This window comes from Zootoca vivipara, chromosome 7 (assembly GCF_965207765.1).
Source record: "Zootoca vivipara chromosome 7, rZooViv2.hap1.1, whole genome shotgun sequence".
Taxonomy (NCBI): Eukaryota; Metazoa; Chordata; class Lepidosauria; order Squamata; family Lacertidae; genus Zootoca; species Zootoca vivipara.
The window spans coordinates 8544285-8564876 of record NC_142590.1 but is presented as its reverse complement, the minus strand read 5'-3'; the positions used below and the strand labels follow the sequence as shown (position 1 = coordinate 8564876).

Sequence of the window (20592 nt, the reverse complement as noted above, 5' to 3'; positions counted from 1 at the left end):
CACCATATAATATTATGATAGAAGTTTTCCTGAGCAACTAAAATTCACAAAGTGATGAGTAAGCTCTCAGTTCACCACATCCCTTCTTCAGGGAGGAGATTAAACAAACCAAAGAGCAAAACGGAAGGGAGGAGAGAGAAAAGAAACTCTTTCTTGGTGTGATGAAAGCCTTCGTTTTCAGTCTCTAACAAACTTAAAATGGGAGGAGGATTTTTGCTGAATTCATAAGACTGGATCATCTGTGTCTGGCGCGAAAAGATCTCAAGGGGCACCTAGAAACACGTGAGGAACTTGTTCAGCTCGTATCCAGGTATGAATTCACCTGATCTGCATCTCGTGGAATATCATGTACATCAGAACATTCTTGTCCCTCAGTTCCACCCACTGTGGTGGGTGGGTGGTAGGCCTCTTGTGGGATAATAATAATAATAATAATAATAATAATAATAATAATAATAATAATAATTTATTTATACCCCGCCCATCTGGCCAGGTTCCCCCAGCCACTCTGGGCGGCTTCCAACAAAATATTAAAATACAGATGTGAAACAGGTGCAGTCAAGTCACAACAATTCCTAGAGAGTCCACTTGGAGGACTGTGGAGGAACACATGACTAGCTTGGTTTCCTGTTCCTCCACATGCAAATGAGTTGGGGAAGGCGGCTGATAAATTCACTAGCCAGCAGCCATTTCCCTCTCTTGGACCAGATCTCTTGGACCACTTCACTTCAAGGACTCAACATCTAGTGAGGATTCTCTCTCTAGGCTTCCAGCCAAGAGAGAGAGCTGAGATGGAGTCTCACTTCTTATAAGTGAACTTCACATGCATATATTACCTTTACCTAAGCCAGTTTACCTCTTGAGTGTGCTGTATCTCGAGATGCCTGTAAGTAAACTACTTTTATACTTTTAAGAGCATTGTGTCGTGTCTTTTCTTTTAAGAGGGACAAAGGGGATTAAACCAGGAAAATACACTTTATTCTATAGGCTTAAATCAAGCCCGCACAAACGCTTTTCTGCTGTGCATTTGAGAAAGGGAATGTTACTCTGCTAAGTTTGGAGCTTGCTAGCACAAGCTGGGATAGGATATATCTAGCAATATCTCCTCGTCCACATTCCTGAACATTCCCACACCTCTTCCATGGGCTGCCTTTTAAAAATTATTTCCCTTCTTGTTTGATAAGTAATATGCAATACCAACTAGGCAGTTGCTAACTCCAATACTTAGGTGCCCACAGCATATTTGCAAAGGAGGAGGATGGGGAGACGATCAGAACCTGGTGTTGGCCCCATAACCTCCTAGCAGTCCTACCGTTGGTCCAGCCGCCACCAGATGCCACTGGACTTTTCTGTAGAACTCAGCAATACTAAAAGCAATAGAAGGATTTCAGGTAACAACAGACAATTATCCTTCAGGTGGTATGATTGAGTCATCATCGCTTGTGGTGCATAAACTCCTACCTTTTGTCTCTGGTTAAACAGGGATTGGGGGGCAATGCAAAAGCTTTTTGACCTGATGTGATACAGTGGAACCTCGGTTTTCAAACGTCTCAGAAGTAGAAAGTTTCGGCTTTCTAACGCCAAAAACCTGGAAGTAATTGCTTCGGTTTTCAAACGCTTTTCAGAAGCCAAACGTGCCACGTGACTACTGTTTTCTGGACGTAAATGCTTCCGGACATGCCTGCTTCTGTTTCAGAAGTCAAACGGTCTTCTGGAATGGATTACGTGCGGAAACCGAGGTTCCACTGTACTGGGATAAATAGGTAGCTTGTTGTAACTTCTTCAACACTGCAAAGGGAAAAGGGGAAAAGTGATTCCCACACACACAAACACAACCTAACTGTAGCTTAGTACGTCACAACTATCCCATCCAAAGCGACTCTCAGCTCAAGTCCTAGCTGAGTCCTATGCCTGGCAACATGGGAAACAGTTGAGATGTGTGCTTGGCCTGCCTGCCTCATCCATGGGAGTAAGCCAAACAATGAGGCTGCCATATATCCATCATCTCTGCTCCTTCCTATACAATGATAATTGCTAGACACAAATCTAATCAGGGATGAAGTGAATGGCAGGAATCCAGGTCTATCCTTTGCTCTTTCTAAAATAGAGTTCTTAAACTGGGTGAGAGCAGCCCACATTTCATATTCCCTTCAACCAAATGATTTAGAAGCCTGTAACTCCATCCAGATTTTTTGTTTTTGTTTTATAATCTATTTTATTAATTTTCCAATTAAAACACGATTATATCACATTCATTATTTCGAATTATACAAATACATATCAATTAAACCGAATATTATGCCAAATCATATAATATTTTCTGGAGTTCCCATGCTTCAAAAATTTGGGGATTCCTCGCGCCCGTCTACTGCCGTCTTTTTCTAAAGTCCAAATCTTCTCTCAAAATCCAAAATAAGCCCGATCATTCCCCACCAGTCACTAAAATATTTTCTTCATTCATCCGATTTTTCCACAGCTGCTGAAATAAGTATCAAACGAGAGTTCACATATATTCTTTCTCCTGTGTGAGTTTTAATCGTCCTGCCCCCCCCCTCCATCCAGATTTTTTGGAGGGCCTGGAGGGACAGAATTTCACTGAGCCCCTGATAGCAGTGCCCCCTTCTTCTGCTGACCAAGCTCTTTCCCTACTTGACTCCTCCCACCTTTTTCTAACCACGCCTCTTCTCTCTTTAGCCCCTCCCCTTCTCCTCTATAGCCACCACATCTTTCCCACTTTGGTCCCTCCTGAATTCTACACAAGTCTTGCCCAGCATGACTGCTCCCTATTGGCAAAGAAAAACAATATGAGCATTTAGACTTTCTGGCTGCCTCTTTGCAATGTTTTGTAAAAAGATATTAAGTGGGAAATGCAGAAATCAACAGCAGGCATTCAGAATAACTGATGACTGGCAAAAATTGAGGTTTGGTGTTTTTTTCTAGAATAAGAAAAGAACTAAAAGTGGCTAGGAAAGCATCATCCAGTACAATTAAGGATTGTGGACCGGCCTTCCCATCTATAAATGTGAATGACCAGGCCGCCATGTTGACGATTTTGAAAAACTGGTTCCAGGCAGACAGATCTTCAGCACTGGGATTGTACACAATCAGACAAAGAAATAATTAAATCAGAACCCTGCACTGAAACATTGTTCAGTATTTGGAATGAAATTAAAAGGAATCTAACTGTAAAAAAAAAATACAGTGAGGAAATGGAACAAGAAAATTTAATAGGTAATCTTTAACTTCTCTCTAATCATGGACTAATGGGACTTAGAAAGCTATTAAGAGATGACATCTCTAAAACATTTCATTTAACAATGAAATGCAACAGGCTTGCCCACAACTTTCAGTGTTAAAGATAAAGAACATAGCCCATACTCTGATAACAAAACACACCGCTCTTTGTGGAACAGCAGAATTTGAAAATCTGACGTTAAAAGATAATTTGCACACACACACAAAATAAGTAAAATATACAAAATTGCTACAAATATCAGGTTACACACCTAAGATCCTGAGATCAAGAAGGAATGGATGCTCTGAGATATTAAATCTGGTTTGTAACCTATATCTGATGTTGGGAAATATGGACGGCACAAGGAGAAGGGGACGACAGAGGACGAGATGGCTGGACAGTGTTCTTGAAGCTACAAACATGAGTTTGACCAAACTGCAGGAGGCAGTGGAACACAGGAGTGCCTGGCGTGCTATGGTCCATGGGGTCACGAAGAGTCGGACACGACTAAACGACTAAACAACAACAACCTATATCTATTCCAAACCTTAAACATGTAGGTTCCTAGGAAAGGCAAAGAGCAGAAACACCGTATTTTCCTGTATATAAGACTAGGCTTTTTTCCTTTAAAAAAATAATGTCAAAAATTAGGGGGCACCTTATAAACGGATAGTGCCGAGGGTGGACTTGTGATTGGTTGTTGCCATGAGTGGGGGGGGGCGTCTTATACATGGGGGCATCTTATAGACAGAAAAATATGGTATGTTTCATTTATTTCTCAACAAATCTTGATATAGATAGGAATGATTGAATGAAAGGTTGGGGAAAGGTCCTGGATGTAAGACTCTGTGAGGGCTTGTGCATTTGTATGAGGGCATATTTTCAGCTAGAACTCTCCAGAACTTAGTTTCGGCACCTCTCAAGTGGGCACCATTGCCATTCTACAAGAACGAGGGAGACATTCATGGTGAGTTCCAGTACCTCTTTTTCCTAGAAAATTGCACTGATTATGAGTTCTTGTTTGCTTGTGAATCCTTTGGGTGCGTGCTTTCGTATTCGTGAGCTTGTGCGAAGTGTTCCCATGTGTTGGCGTGAAGTTTATGGGTGGGTGTGTTTGTGTGAAGTCATTGCGGTTTTGTGAAGTGCTTTTCAGCTTGGGTTTGTGATGAACTGCTCACCTACTTGGTGTATAAGATGAAAGCCAGAAAGAACATACAGCGTCCTTCAGTGAAAGAACTGGACATGGATGCCTTCAATCTTCTGCTTTACTTGTTCTGTTTTAATTCATTGTATTCTAAGCAGGCACTCAGTTTAAAAAAAAATCTTGGGCAATCATTCATCCGAAGAGCATTCAGAACTGAACCAACAATCATAGCTGCCAAGTCTCCCGTATTGCCCGGGAAATCCCAGTTTTTCCAGCTGTTCCTAGCTGAAAAAAATGGATTTTTTTTGTTTCCCCCCGGTTTATTCTGGCGCGGTAGCCATTTTGGAACTGGGCGGAGCATGCTCAGAAGCGACTTTTGATGCTGCTCTGCCCAGTTCCAAAATGGCTGCAGTGCGACTTCTGGCGCGGTGGCCATTTTGGAACTGGGCAAAGCAGCATCAAAAGTCACTTCTGAGCATGCTCCGCCCAGTTCCAAAATGGCGGCAGCGCTACTTCCGGTCTGCTACTTCCGGTCCGGTCCCTTATTTCTCCGACAGCAACTTGGCAGGTATGCCAACAATGGACTAAACCGGAACTCAGATCCTGCTCTCTACCTTCACAGCATGCTTCATATCGTCTGGAACCTTAGCTACAAGTGAATAAAACTTACAAATGTGGTTTTTATTTTATTTCCTGCCCCCCCCCAATAAAATGGAAGTCTGAGTAAATGACTGTGATTGCGGTTTTGTAAAAAGCAATTCTCGGAAAAGCAGCCACAGCTGTCATTTTGATCTCCAAGTTGGTACCCAAACTTCATTCCTGCTCACGCAAAAACCGACCGCGATGAAACACAGCCCTGTTCCATCTTTGTTCCTTCTGCTGGAAAACGTAAGAGTTGCCAGTGGAGGGTTTGATCGAACAATGTTGGCAAAGTCTGCACTGCACTGCAATGGAATCATTCGTTTATCATGAAACAACATATTACATTTCCCAAACCACTTCTTTGGCAGTTAGCCAGATGAACTCAACAGTAGAGCAGCTCTAAAGTATTTGGTGCAAGAACTGCAGGCGGTGCCAGTCCAGCAACAGGCAAAGAGGCAGCTGTTTCATGTGATCAATGTTGGCCGCCATTAACAAAGTGGCAGCTCCCCACCAAAGTGATGATGACCCAAAGGGTTCATAGCAGCCTATTTTATTTTATTTTATATACAGTGGTACCTTGGTTCCCAAACTTTATCCATTCTGGAAGCATAGCTGCCAAGTCTCCCGTATTCCCCGGGAAATCCCCATTTTTCCCAGCTGTTCCTAACTGAAAAAATTGATATTTGGGGGGGGGTTCGGTTTATTCTGGCACGACGGCCATTTTGGAACTGGGCGAAGCATGCTCAGAAGCGACTTTTGATGCTGCTCTGTCCAGTTCCAAAATGGCTGCAGTGTGACTTCTGGCGTGACGGCCATTTTGGAACTGGGCAAAGCAGCATCAAAAGTCACTTCTGAGCATGCTCCGCCCAGTTCCAAAATGGCGGCAGCGCTACTTCCGGTCTGCTTCTTCCGGCCCAGTCCCTTATTTCTCTGACAGCAACTTGGCAGGTATGTCTGGAAGTCCGTTCCAAAACCAAAGCATTCCAAAACCAAGGCGTGCTTTCCCATAGAAAGCAATGCAAAATGGATTAATCCTTTAAGACTTTTAAAAACAACCCCTAAAACAGCAAAATTTAACATGAATTTTACTATCTACAGAGACCATTGATCCATAAAAGGAAAGCAATAATCAACGTACTGTACTATGAAACAAGACAGTATTGTAGATGATAAAAATGAAAATTAATTCTTTTTCTTACCTGCACTGATGATAGCCATTGTTTGGATTTTATCCACTTCCGCAGTCACACAATCAATCAATCAGTAGCTGAACTGTGTTCCACACAATCACAAAAACTAATTAACCGAAAAAGCCTCAAAAACAAAAATGCAAAAGAAATAGCAAAAACAAAAGCATCAAACTTAATCTGTGCCGGAAGTCAGTTTGACTTCTGAAATGTTCGAAAAACAAGGCACAGCTTCTGATTGGTGCAGGTGCCCCGGAAACAATAGCCAACAACCACATCAGACGTTCGGCTTCTAAAAAATGTTCTAAAACCAGAACACTTACTTCCGGGTTTTCGGCGTTTAAGAACCAAGGTGTTTGAGTACCAAGGCATTTGAGAACCAAGGTACCACTGTGTATGTATATGTATATGTATATATCGTCACAAGATCTAGGCAAGCAAAACATCTGCACAACCAACTTACTTCTTTATCATTAAGACAGTTGGGAGTTTTCACCCTCAAAAGACCCCCTATGGTTCTGCAAAGGTTTTCTCCAACAGACAATGGGGCTATGCAGGTAGGGGCAGACCTGCAGGTGGAGTAGGGGCTTACCTGCCAAGTCTCTCACGGAGAAATCCGGGATCGGCAGCCACGCGACACCAGCAGTTGTGTAGACGCAACCTCCGGTGTTGCTTTGCCCATCGATGGGCCCTGAAAATGGCTGGTGCCGGTGCCAGAAGTCGCGTCTGGGCAAAGCGGCACCAGAAAAATGGCCGCAGACAGGAGCCAAAATAAGGGAGATTAACGGGAGAGGAGCTGAAACGTGAGACCGCCGGGAAATGGTAAGGAAAAACGGGGGTTTCCCGGGAAATACGGGGTACTTGGCAGCTATGAGTAGGGGACAAAGTCCAAAACAGGTACACAGCAATGCTACCATTCTGTTTTTATTGTGTCACTAGGGATGGGAAAGTTTGGGTTGTTTCAAGCATCTGAATGTCTTGCGCCACTTCGTTATTTCAGCAAAAAATCATATCTAAAACAACTTTCTGAAGAAAGTTCTTAAGGAAAGCAACTTCAATTCCGAAACTTTAAATGTATGTTCTAATTCAAATACTTTTTTACCCTTTCTCAGTTACGGAACCCTGGTTTGAGGGGTGAACTATAGAGAGACATGGAATGTTGGAAGAGGGTGTTTGATATCATTTTCTTAGCATTTAAAGCTCAACTTTCAGATATTTTGCTTGTTTACTGAAACACTTAAAGATAATTCTTCTTGCTGTTTCTTCATTAATTGGAGACGATGTACAGCCATGCTAAGTATGAGCAGTACAGCCCCTTCGGTCTTCCTTCGTACATTAAATGCCCTTCTGCTAAGCTGTCGGGAGAAACTCACACTTTCTGATATGAACCATGAAGCTGAAATTCGAGTTCACAGAAAACGCAGAGCCCTGCATTTCCCCAATGTAGTGAAGCCGTCAGAACCCTGTCCCGACTACCACTGTAAACAGTGCCAGATTTACATACAAGCTAAGCAAGTTATAGCTTAGGGCCCCCCTCTCTTGGGGGGCCCAAAAAAATTGAAAGGAAAAAAAACAACTAGATGTACATTTCCAAAATATAAGATAAAAAACAAATAAAATAAAACCTACATACAGCAACAGTGTTTTGTGTTATGTAGGTCCATAAATTACCATATACCCCGCGGAAGACCTTAAGGTCCATAAACAGTAATACCTTAGAGGTCCTGGGCCCAAAAGAAATCACATTTGCCTCAACTAGAACCAAGGCCTTCTCAACACTGGCCCCAACCTGGTGGAACGCTCTGTCTCCTGAGACCAGGGCCCTATGGGACCTGATTTCTTTCCGCAGGGCCTCTAAGACAGAGACCTACCATTTGGCCTGGAGCCAACCTGATCCCCCCCCCCAATTTTCCCTTTCTTTTTCCCTTTTGTATGAGGCTGCATTTTTAATTTTAATTTTAATGTATTTAGTCTTGTTGTTGAGTTGTATTTTAACTAGTTGTTTTATATTTGGTGTTAGCCACTCTGAGCCCAGCTTTGGCTGGGGAGGGCGGGGTATAAATAAAAAAAATTATTGTTATTATTATTATTATAACATATATTCAACACAAAAACAGCGACAATTTCTTGTTGACAAAGGACAGCTGGACATATAAAGGACCCCATGACCTTCAGCAGCTTAGGGCCTCATCAAACCTAAATCCAGCCCTGACCATAAAGTTGAAGGAGGAAGAAGAAGAGCAGGGGTGGAGCTAGGGGGTGTAGGGGGCGGGCCGCCCCGGGTTCCACTATGGGGGGGGTGACAGTCGGCACCCCACCCAGCGACTCCCAAGGTGAGCCTCTCCAGCCTCTCAGTAAAAAGCCTGCTTGGCTCTACCTGGAGCCTGGACGCTCCGTTTAGAAGTCGAGGGGGGTGCGCGATCCCCCTCTACATAGCACACATGCGTCATTACGTAGCAACACATGCATTGTTACGTAGCGGCGACGCCCCCCCCCCCGGGGTGCATGGCAATTTGCTGCCCCGGGTGTCGTTGAAGAAGAGGAGAACTTTCTGCTATTGAGTTTCTGCAATGTGCAGCAGCACGATGCCCGACAAACATATAATACACCCCATAGTCTGATAGGTGGTTTTTGCAGCTCCCGTGGGCCTATGCCCTGACAGGGGCCGGTTTCACCAACCTCACAGCATGACCCAGCCAAAGCTGATTACCTTCAAATAACATTGATTTCAATGGGCATGCCAAACATGCCTTTTAATATGCTTCATTGAAATTGGTGGGACAATAATAATAATAATAATAATAATAATAATAATAATAATAATAATAAAGCTTAACTTCAGCAGAATTTGTATTTGTATTTATTTATTAGTTGATGCTTAGCGCTTTTTATTTCTGGTCTGTGTGTGTTCGTGGCTAAGCCCATTTTCATTCTCTTTTTGCATGAATCTGCAAAGTTTTGTTTTTGTTTTGTTTTTTAAAGAAATTAGTTTAAATGCCATTTAATCACACACTTTTCAACCTATATTGCCCTAAATTTGCCATGTAATTTCTCTCAAAGTCTGCATTTTTAAAGGCAATTTATCCTAAAATATACATTTTTAAAGCAGCTTTTAAGAAATTTAACTTTTTTTGTTTTGTTAGCAAAAATAAAAGTACAAACCTAACAAAAAGAAACAAAATGAAAAATTCCTTCAGTAGCAGCTTAAAGACCAACTAAGTTTTTATTTTGGTATGAGTCTGAAGAAGTGTGCATGCACATGAAAGCTCATACCAAAATAAAAACTTAGTTGGTCTTTAAGGTGCTACTGAAGGAATTTTTTTTATTTTGTTTCGACTCAGACCAACACGGCTACCTACCTGTAACAAAAAGAAAGTAAACAAAAAAATATGAAATTCAAACCATGAAGTGACACTGCCTGGAAGGACCAAAATACAAAGATGCAGCACAATTCCAGATGGATTATAGCAAAGATTCCCTTTACAAATGATACAGATACAGTATATAAAAATAAAAGTATGCCCTGCCTTTATTGAGAATAAAGGTTCTATATAGTCTTAAATGGGCCAGACATTTCCATATACTGGTGTGACCATGTGCCTCGATATATGAGAAATAAAATCACCCAGTATAGGTCACTTGAGCTCTGCCTTTTAGATACTTTTAGTATATGAGGTGGGTTTTTTCCAGGAGGGCAGGCAACCAAACCCTGTTATGCCAGCAATCCAAGCAGCTTTCTGAGTGAAGAAAATGTGCATTGCAATTTGGAGAAGTTTGAAATCTGAAGGATACCTGCAGTATGCTTCAAACCACACTTTCGTCCCAGAGGCCAGCTCAAAGTGGGATTTGGCTAGAACCAATATTTTGAGCATCCCTACAATGGCTGCTTTTATATTTAATTCTGTGGCCTGTGTAATTAATTTCAGCTCAACTGCTTCTTTCAATCTGGCATGTAGCCTTTCTCTAACTCTTGTGCTAATTAATATGCTGTCTTCTACTGTATTACCCATGCATTGTAACCAAATCTGTCTTGTGGAAGGAACCAAAACTTAAATCAGAAAGTTGCTATGAACTAGTTATCTAAACCATACAGCTAAGTCATTAGCAAAGAAACCAAAGGCTACAGAAATCAAAAACCCTTGTGCCGCCTCTGCGACTCAAATGAAACAGATCATTCGCAACAGCAGTTAAACCAAATCTATTTGCAATACTGCTGGGAAGTCAGAAAAGTGGTTCAAACTTTAGAAGACGCCAAGTCGAATCCTGCCACTGTTAAGAGAGTCGAGAAGCCAGCAGAATATCAATCTGGTTTCACCCTGGATAAACTTCATCAATCAGATTATTGCTTGCGTTTTTGTGAAGTAGCTCCCATTCTTATCACATCCCGCCCCCCGCCCCCTTTGCTTAATGGGTGGTAACCGGGCACACAATAAGAAAGGACAATCGGAGAAGAGAGATCCCAAAACAGCTTCACGGTCACAATTGTCTACCTGTTTAATTCTCATGTCCCGCTGTACGCGATAGGAACAGCAGTAGGAACAGAACGTTTTTCCAATTGCTTGAGGGATAGGTTGTTTCTTACTGTAAATATATATATATGAGTAAAAGAAGACATAAAGAAAGAAAAGGCAAATACTCTTTCCTTCACTCTAATAACCAATAGCATAAAATTAACAATATATCATGGGGCAATGTGGGTGTAGGGAGCATAGGATAACCCCTGCAACTGGAAAACTACAGTGGTACCTCGACTTACGAACGACTCGACAACCGAATTTTTTGACTTACGAATGGGGGTAATGGACGCGCACTTACAAATGTCTCGACATCCGGGGGGAAATCGCGGCGGTTTTAGATAGGGATTTTTCAACTTAATTTTTTTTTAGATAGGGTTGCTTTGACTTACGAATTTTTCCGTTTCCAATGCATTCGTACAGGAAATCGCGTTTCCAATGGCATTTTTCAACTTGCGAGTTTTTCGACTTACGAAGGTGCCTTCGGAACGGATTAAATTCGTAAGTCGAGGCACCACTGTATAAGGTTTTTGGGAACCAAAGGCGGTTCTACCAGACAATAAGATTATCTGAGGAAGACACCTCAGCTAGCAGATTCTGGCCTTCAAGGGTGCCAGAACAAAAGAGACAGATCTGACTCAACACTAGGAAGCTGTTGTTTGTTTGTTTGTTTGTTTGTTTGTTTGTTTGTTTGTTTTTGCACAAGCCCTGTAGAAATGGCAGCACTTCCGCAGAGCATTTGCTCGTTTCAATGAAGTTACCACAGGAAAACTTTCTGTCGGTAGATTGTCCCCCAGCATGTCAGTTAGTGGAAGCCAAAGTGCTATCTAGATTTTCTCTTCTCAGATACCAAAATGTCCCAGGCCAGTCAATGGAAGTAATCATAGTGGTATAATTACAGATACGAGATAGGTTAGGGTTTTTTTAATTTATTTTTTTATGATGGAAGCCTCCCAGAGTGGCCACAACAACCCAGTCAAATGGATGGGGTGAAAATAACATTATTATCATTATTATTATTATTATTATTATTATTAGTTTGTTCTGCAGCTAGTAACCATAACTAAGAAAATAAAATAGTGAGAGTTTAGCCAGATGCTGGAGAAGAGAATATTATTCTGTTTTATCATGCAGCACAGAAAGTTGATTCTGCAATCAATGGAAAAAAGTGAAATTTTTAGACAAAAGGAAACAGGCAAAAGTTGTAATAGTACATCTTAACAACATTACCCCTTTGTCTAATTATTTGGTTTTTTGGTTCATACAGAAGGCACACTGCCTTTATTTTTCTCACAAGCATTATGCTTTAATCATCACTTGCAAACGTACCATCTTTTTCCGTGTATAAGACTAGGTTTTTTCCCCTTAAAAATAATGTCAAAAACTAGGGGGTGTCTTATACACGGATAATTCCCCCCTTTTCTTAAATCTGAGTCCCCAGAAATAGGGGGCATCTTATACATGGGGGCCTCTTATATGTCTTATAGATGGGAAAATACTGTATATACCTGCCATGTGACATTTGAAGGACACGCCTAATGGACAGAGAATGTCCCTGAGCAACAACTGTCCGTTACAGTGGCCCTTCAAACGAGTGAACTTTCCCTGCACTCTCAATTAACTGTCTACATTTCCCAGCACCTGCTCAAGGTCTCTTTGCAATGTGGCCCTGCAAAGAAACTCAGGTTGAGAGAGAACAGAACGAGTAACAGTATAACTCTGACCCAACAACATGCCAATTTTCCAGCTTACACGGAGCTCATTCGCAAGCCAAATGGGAACTAAATCTCCCCCTGCACACACAGCAGAGATATTGACAAATGCTATTTTAAACAACCACAGTGACCAGGTATTCACAAAACGTTCGTCCATTCTAATACTTCCAAAGGGGTAGTTATGTCACTCCATTGCAGCAAACACAACATAGAGTATTGTGGCACCAAACTTGCCTATGCCAAATAGTAATGCACATGAACTCACACAGAGCGGCAGGCCATTAATGGAGGCAAGCACCCAGAAATTATGAGTGTTAGGTTCTCCCTCTACCATGCCCACTGCAAATCCAGCCCTTAAACTAACCAGGGGAACTGCTATTTGGATAAGTCTACAAAAAAAAATGGCATGGGCTGGGTTGCGCTATGTCAGGAGAGGGGAAGGGAAGAACAAAATATTTACTTTGTTTTTAAAAAAGAATTCATGTCGACACAGAAGTTATTCATAGCTGTAATTTCATTACAATTAAATGCAAATCGACATTACATATTTATATCAGTTTTATGTCATTTTAATGGTAGTGACTTCCTGCAAAGAATGCTGAGGGTTGTAGTTTGGCGAGGTGTTGAACATTTTCTGCTAGCAATCCCTACATTTCCCCCAGATTCTTTTGGGAGACGATACCACAGTTAAATTCAGTGTATAGTGAAGAGCTTAATGACAAGCCCTCTGGCTAAGATTTAGAGGCCTTCCTAGGCATTACTTTCTCTCTGCAAAGAAAGTCTTCTGCCACAAAAGTGTCTTCTGGGTTAAAATCGGTTTTTACTCCTTTAAAAAAAACAAACACAACCATCATTTTCTTAGCACATAAAACACAAGGTGTTGGGATTACTGGTGCCCCCCCCTTCCTTCTTTTTCAGCTGCCTGCAATTGCATCTGCTCAGCATCACCAAAACAGCCACTGTCTCCTCAGTCTCTTGGGCTTGCTGATCAGAAGGTCAGCAATTCGGTCCCAGCTCCTGCCAACCTAGCAGTTCAAAAGCATGCCAAAAAGTGCAAGGTGATAAATAGGGGGGGGAGGGAAACGGCGTTTCTGTGTGCTGTTCTGGAAAAACTGTCTGTGGACAAACGTCAGCTCCCTCGGCCTGTAAACCGAGATGAGCGCTGCAACCCCAGAGTCATTTGCGACTGGACTTAACAGTCTGGGGTCATTTACCTTTAAAAGGACAATCTCAGGTTGCCTCCAGGCTGTCAATGTTTTGCAGGAGGGATTCAACTGCATACCAGAAAATTTATGTTTGCGCAATTAAAGTGGATTCAAGTGATTTGGCACGACACGTCCACTTTTTTAAGAAAGTGCATTTTGTGGTTAAGAAAGTAGCAAGGGATTGCATTAAAAAGTGTGGGGTAGCAGCAATTTGATGGAAATGCATATTCCTCAAAACAAAAACAAAGAAAAACAAATCAGGATGAATACTGACTGTCATATAACCCCCCCCCACAAACAAATAAGAACGCATGCTCAATAAATACCGGTAGCAGGCATCATATAACCTCAGTGCAAGTAAATCAGGATGAATACCCCGCAAACAGGTAATCTGGAGAAGTCTTAAATCTCTTATTATTACAACCGTTGTGCACATGGTTTGAGTCAGAGCAGACCCATTGAAATAAGTTCACCTAAGCAACTAAAACTTAGTTGAATACTACCCATTCTTGCCAATCCACATTAACTCCTTAAAGCCATGGGAGAAAACCCAGGGTTCTTGTCGGTGTATCTGGGCATTCAGTTCCGCCAGCTGTCTCAACACTATGATATGAGCAAAACACTTCCACAAATCACTGAATGAAACCAGTTAAGGAAATTCTAACACAAACCCTTTCTGATTTAAGACTACAGAATATGATACCAGTTTTGACACAACCCCCACCATTCTGAAAAACTGCTTTGTCTCCCCCAGTTAAATCCATCCTAGAATCATAGGCCTTGGTAGGACAGGCTTGACATAGCTTGAAACTGGGTGCCTCCACTAATGTAAAACTCCACTAATGTATGGAGGGATAGGGGCTTTCTGTTTAAAGCACTTAGCTAAGGTGGGAGGTAATTTGACAGATTAATAGAGAGCTGATATAGAAATAAGCTACCATAGGTAACGGGAACATCCATTTTGGAGACAGTTCTGGGGGAGGGGGAGGGATGTGTGAAGATGATTGCCCCCATCCTCTGCTTGTGGGTTTCCTGGAGGCCTTTGGGTGTAGCAGGACGCTGGAGCACATGACCCAACAGGGCTCTTTTATGGGTTGCAATGAGAGTCACCTCAACACTGAAGTGAGGAACATATTGGGTTCATTCGCCCAGTAGCACTTTGAATGAAGGAAACAGGAAAGAATGTGGCTATATAGGCACGGTTTTAGCTGATCCCTCCCTTTGAGAGTTGCCCACACCTTTGCCTAAATCTGGGCGCTCTCTCCTTCACAAAAGACATGGCTATCACTTCGGTGTGGGTCATCAGAAGCTGCATACAGAGGATAACTTGCAGCAAGATCACACGTCTGCAGTGTGAAGCCATGAGCCAAATTGTGACTCCTGTTTATTCTCAAGTTGCCCTTAATATGAAAGGGCAGCATTCATTCACCAGCGCTCACTCAAACTGCGGGATGGGGGGGAGCTGTTATCTCCACACACACCCCTCAGTTTCAGTGAAAGAGATCCAGATAGTTTTGCCCCATTCTTTGCTGAGGTGTTGTTGAATGGGCACCTGTCTATCTGTAACTGCCAAGTTGGTCCTTGGGCGGGCGGGGGGGGGGGGACTCCAGCCATTACGATAAACTTTTTCCTTCTCTTTAAAGCGAGATGTGCCGCGTTCTACCGGGAGTGCGAAGAGGCCTGCAGGATGCTGGCACCGGCCATCCCCCATCGCACTCCTGGTCTTGCAACTGGCAGACCAAGCTGTGCCCCGAATCTAAGACTGCAATCTCGTGTCTCCTGGCAGCCCAACCCTATTCATCCAGTCCTCCCGCTGCTTTGGCCCGCCAAGTCTCCTAGGACTGCAGCCTTGAGAGGAGACGCGAGCGCTCCGGGCGCACAGGTCCCGGTGCGTCTGGGCCGGGCGCCTGGACCCCACTGGCCGCCCACTCTTCTGCGGGTTTCCTCGACTGCATCCCCGCGCCTTTGCTGCGCTTCGCGCGGGAAGCGTGCCTCGCTCGTGGGAACAGGCTCCGAGGCGCCTTCTGGCGGGTCTTGGGTTAAGGTGAGCGCGGGGCCCAGCTGCCCGCCCCGCCGGCGCGCACTTACTTCTCGTAGTCGAGGCGGCAGTAGAGCTTCTGGTCGCGGAAGAAGCAGGTGCCTCGCAGGGGATCCTGGCAGGCAGCGCAGCGCACGCAGCGCTCGTGCCACAGGCGCTCGTTGAGGCGCAGCAGGAACCGCTCCGCGATGATGCCGCCGCAGCCTTCGCACACCGAGCGCGCCCGCGCCGGGGCTCCCCCTGCAACGAACGCGAGGGCCGTGAGGAGCCGTCCCGGGATAGCCCCATCCCCTCAGCCTCGCCTTCCAAGGCGCACCTCAGCCCGAAGGCCAAGGAGCCCCCCTGCTCCCGCTGCCGTCCCTATCCCCTCGCAGCAAGCACCATTTCCTTGCCCCCGGCGCGAGGGAGCTGAAAAGTGGCGCCCGCGCCTCCGCCGCCGGCTTCCCCTGCGCGGTGCGGACTGGAGAACAAGGAGCGCGGCGGCTGCGGAGGGCCGCTTAGACAGTCTCCGCGCGAACGAACTACTCCAGCCTACGGAAGGGACAACCCTTGGCAGCCGCCATTCGGGGGCTCAAACCCATTTTCTCCGACGGGGCAGAGGCGCTTGCGGTTCCTTGGACGCGCCAGGACGCGCCCCCGCCCCATCTCCCGTGCGCCCTGGCCTTAGTTCCATGGAGCCGGACGGGACTCCCGGCTAAGAACGTGCGTTAGGATCGGGCTGAGGCCGGGTCGAGAAAGCAAGGCTATGTCCTTGAGGTGGGAATCTGCGCAGCCCCAAATGGACTTGCGACGGGGCGCCTTCGCACTGTGATCCCTCTCAACCCACGAGCTTTATCTCGTTTCCCTACATCTCCCAAACTAATCGCGTCACTTGCAAACCCCGACGGGGATTTCTCTCTCCCTAAAGACGTCCCTTTTCAGTAAGGGGCGAGCTGATCTTTAATGTCCTTTCATAACGAAGGCGCGGGATCCTGAGCCGCCGTCGAAACGATCTTTGGTTTAGATGCAAAGCATCCCGCCCGCCATCATGGCGTTATGAAAAGAAAGTTTATTTTAGACAACAAAAAAGGGGCTCTGTGGCTTTCTTTTTTTTTTTTTTTGGTTGGTTTTCCAAAGGGGTGACTAATAAAATCCTATTGCACTTGAAGAAAGGAGGCAAGATTCAGGCTGAGCGAATGTTTGCTGCTCTAGGGCCAAAGCGAAGCGAAAAAGAAAAAGGCTTCGAATTCTAAACGAAAAATTCTTTTCTCTCCTTCTTTAAAGGTGTTTTATTCATATCTGCTTCTCTTTAGAAATACAATGTGAACTATACTTCTGAGACTTGGTCATTTGGTGATTTGAACAAACGATTCAAAGGCGCGCTTCTCCCCGAAGTCCCCTTCAGCCCATTCCAGGTTGGAAAATATTGGGCACCAGGGACTATATATTCGGAAGGGCAAAGATACCGTAGAACCAAGATTTTGCTCCCTGGAAGGGGCGAAATATTCCAGAATTTATCCATGTTTTCTTAGGTACGGAATCGATCATTCCTGCCTAGAATTTGCGGTCCTGTTATATTACCATTTAGAGATGATTCGTCGAGACAAAAGTTGCCTTTTGTCCTCGAGTGGGACAACCGCATCCTGGGACAATCCCGTGTCACCTGTGGTCGCGATGTTCTCCATCTGCCCACTGCGCGACCCTCGAAACTTGTCCAGGACAAAGAGGCTTTCATTGCGCGGCGCTGCTGAGTGAGCCGACGGAGAAGATGCGCCGACGATGAAGACGCAGGAACAACTGCCGTGCAGGGTGCGGGCATACAGAAGCGGAGGAAAGAAGTTCTCCGCTATTCCCTTCCAAGAAACGTTATTAGTCCTGGAACGATGATTATCCGCTCCAGCTCCATGGAGCGTACAGAACAAGATTTCCGTACTAGTTATTACCCTCATAGATCTCTCTGTGTTTGTGGGCTTGGGTAAGTAAACTAATATAAAGACATCGATATTGCTATTTGGACAGGTTTTTTCATAAATTCTATAGGTGATGGTTAAGACGCATGAGGTCCCTTCTCTCTCTCCTTCCTAGCGAAGGCACTTGGGACGCTTATTTTCTTTCCACAACGGAGAAAACCGCTCCCCCCGCCCTCTTTTCCTCCTACCTAAGGCGCACCCCGGAGCTGGTCGTTTGAACCCTGCCGGGCTGGCGAATCTGCAGGCGCCGCCTGTCCTCCGTTTCTTCCTTCGGGATCGGGATGAAACGAGCAGCTCCCGCGGGACAGAAAGGCAGGCGGAGCAACTCCGGCACCCAAAGGGTTTGCTTTGGGAAGGGGCTGCCACGGCGGCGCGCGGGGAACTTTGGCACTCACCCAGCACCGAGGAGAGGGAGGTCGGCTGCGGCGGGGGCGGCTCGAGAGCGTCGTGCAGAGTCTCCTCCATTTTCAGGCCGTCCAACATGGCCCACAGAGGCAGGGTGGCCAGGTGCGCCCGCGACTCCGCTTTAAAAAGGGCCGGAGGGGGGAAAGTCAGGGCCAGGGCGCTTGGGATCTCCTCCTCCTCCGCGCCTCCCGGCAAGCTGGGCCTGCAGCTCCCTCCAGCCGCGCACAGCTTCTTCCCTCTAGCGGTTGCTGGACGCCCACAAGGCACCCGCGGAAACTCGCGGACCCCGCAGCCCGGCAAGCCGCGGAGAGTGACCGGGTTCCGGGTGCCTCCTGGCTTCGCGGGCCTCCCGCCTTCTCCGTGCGCGCGGGGCGCACGCGGCAGAAAGCGCTTACCTGGCTGCTGCAGCGGGCCGAGGCTGCCGTCGGAGCCCGGTTTGGGAAGCCCCCTGCGCCCAGCCTTCACAAGGGCGCCACGTCCTTCGCTGCGCTCCGAGGCGGGAGGTGGGCGCCGCCAGCAAGGGGCGGCGGGCGGCCCTCAGCGGGCCGGAGCTGTGCCCGAGGTAGCCGTAGTGCCATCCCCGGCTTGCTGAAGCCGGGCCAGGCGCGCGGGTTTCCTGCAGGTGGGCTCGGATCAGCTCGGACTGGGCTCTGCCCCCTCCCCGCTGGGCGAGCCCCGCAATCGGAGGGCGGAGGTTTCCTCCCCCCGGTGCGAGGCTCATCCCTGCCCCCCACCTCACCTCAAGCCGGCAAACCCGGCGCTGGAGCAGGACAGGAGCCCGTGCCGCTTGGAGGAGACGCGTTCACACGTCAGGGCGGGGAGGGGTTGTCCTTAGCCGGCCAAAAAGATCGACAGAGGCCCCCAAGTTGAGATGAGGGAGTGACGGAGGGAGGAGGGCAAGGGCGATCTGCAACTTGCAGAAGCCGAAGTATTTCTGAGAACGACGTCGCAAGGCGACTTATTGTTTAGAAAAACGCATACTTTGGCTCAACAGGGTTAGCGCTATATTTGCTTTGTTGTTATTGCTGTTGCTGCCGCTCCTGGGGCAGAGCTATTCTCGTCCGTTCTTCCCTCTAGGGGAAGGCAAGAGTTCTTCGCTGTGCTAAGCACTTTACGCCCGAGGCACGTTTACTCATGAGTAAATGCCGCTGATTTCAGGATGCATCGAATGGGAGCCTTAGCTTCGCTGTGTCTGTGACCCACAGCCCAGTTAAGGCTACATTGGCTTCGACCCCGACCCACGTGCGAAGGAACCGGTATGCGAATACCTCTGCACTAGGGATTCCTGGTTTTTGGGGAGACCCAGCCCTAGGCACCGTAATACAGGCATTTCGCAGGAGAAGAAGAAACCGAGGATGATCAGAATCCCTCCTTCCCTCCCAAAGCAAGCAAAACACCCACACACACCCAAAAAAAGACAAAGAAAGCAGGCAACGTCCGCAGTCCACCGAAAAATCAAGAAACTCCGCCTCAAACTAACAGTGGGAAAAAGTTTAACACCCGTCACCCCTATATCTTTTTACAGATAAAACGGGGCTTTGGCAAGCACCAAGGGTGCCCGACGTTGGTATGGTGCTCGTAGACGCCTCCATGGGCGCAGCCGGGAATTTTGTTGTGGGGGGAAGCCAAAGTGGTTGAGCTTTCTTTTTTCTTTTAAATCAAAGTTGTTGGGCAGTTGCTGCAGGAACGTGGACGCCACCGGGTTTTGCGTCAGTCCAGGAACTTGCACAGCACAAGCCTTTATGCGTACGACCAAGTTCTACCTTGAGGTGCAGTCACGTGTGGATGCGCGAGCCAGGAGCTTTGGCAAGCAACATCCAAAACACCAAAGTGCTGCACCAACAAGTACAAAATAACCCCTCTGCAGCGCCACAAATCCAACTCAGTGGTGTAACGTTGGAAAATGTTGATCACTTCTCCTACCTAGGCAGTTACCTTTCCACAAGGGCCAACAATGATGCTGAAATCCAGCATCGCCTGAGTTCGGCTTTCTCCCAATTGAAGTGCAGAGTGTTTGAGGACCTGGACATTCACAGGGAAACCAAAATGCTTGTTTGCAAAGCTATTGTACTACCAACCTTACTGTATGCTTCTGAAACATGGACCACTTATAAAGGCCATCTCCAACTCCTTGAAAGATTCCATCAATGGTGTCTCCAAAAAAAATTTGCACATTACTTGGGAAGACAGGAGAACGAATATCAGTGTACTGGAAGAAGCAAAAATCCCCAGTGTTGAAGCAATGATTCTTCAACATCAACTTCGTTGGGCTGATCATGTTGTGCGGATGCCTGATGATCGTCTTCCAAAGTAACTAGCCTACTGTATTCCAAACTTTAAAATGGAAAATGTAATGCTGGTGGTCAACAAAAGAGGTTTAAAGACTGTCTCAAGGCAAATCTAAAAAAATGTAGTATAAACACTGACAACTGGGAAACACTGGCTTGTGAGCGCTCCAGTTGGAGAGCAGTCTTTACCAAAGGTGTCATGGGTTTTGAAGACACTCAAACTCAGGACTAAAGGGAGAAACGTGCTAAGAGGAAGGCATGCTTGGCAAA

At 45.9% G+C, this 20592-nt stretch overlaps 1 protein-coding gene across 2 annotated transcripts in view; it reads right to left on the bottom strand.

The window, feature by feature from the left end:
* LMX1A (LIM homeobox transcription factor 1 alpha) overlaps positions 1-18112 on the bottom strand; it is a 76979-nt gene extending 58867 nt beyond the window's left edge. The window contains exons 1-2 of one of the 2 annotated variants that reach the window (XM_035123275.2): positions 18013-18112; positions 15731-15914 (exon numbers count right to left, since the gene is read on the bottom strand). In XM_035123275.2, coding sequence (XP_034979166.1) covers positions 15731-15914; positions 18013-18112 — 284 coding nt within the window. Of the gene's footprint in view, positions 1-15730; positions 15921-18012 lie in introns of both variants that reach the window. The other variant, XM_088673718.1, reaches the window with a different exon arrangement.
* Between the last annotated feature and the right edge of the window lie 2480 nt (positions 18113-20592).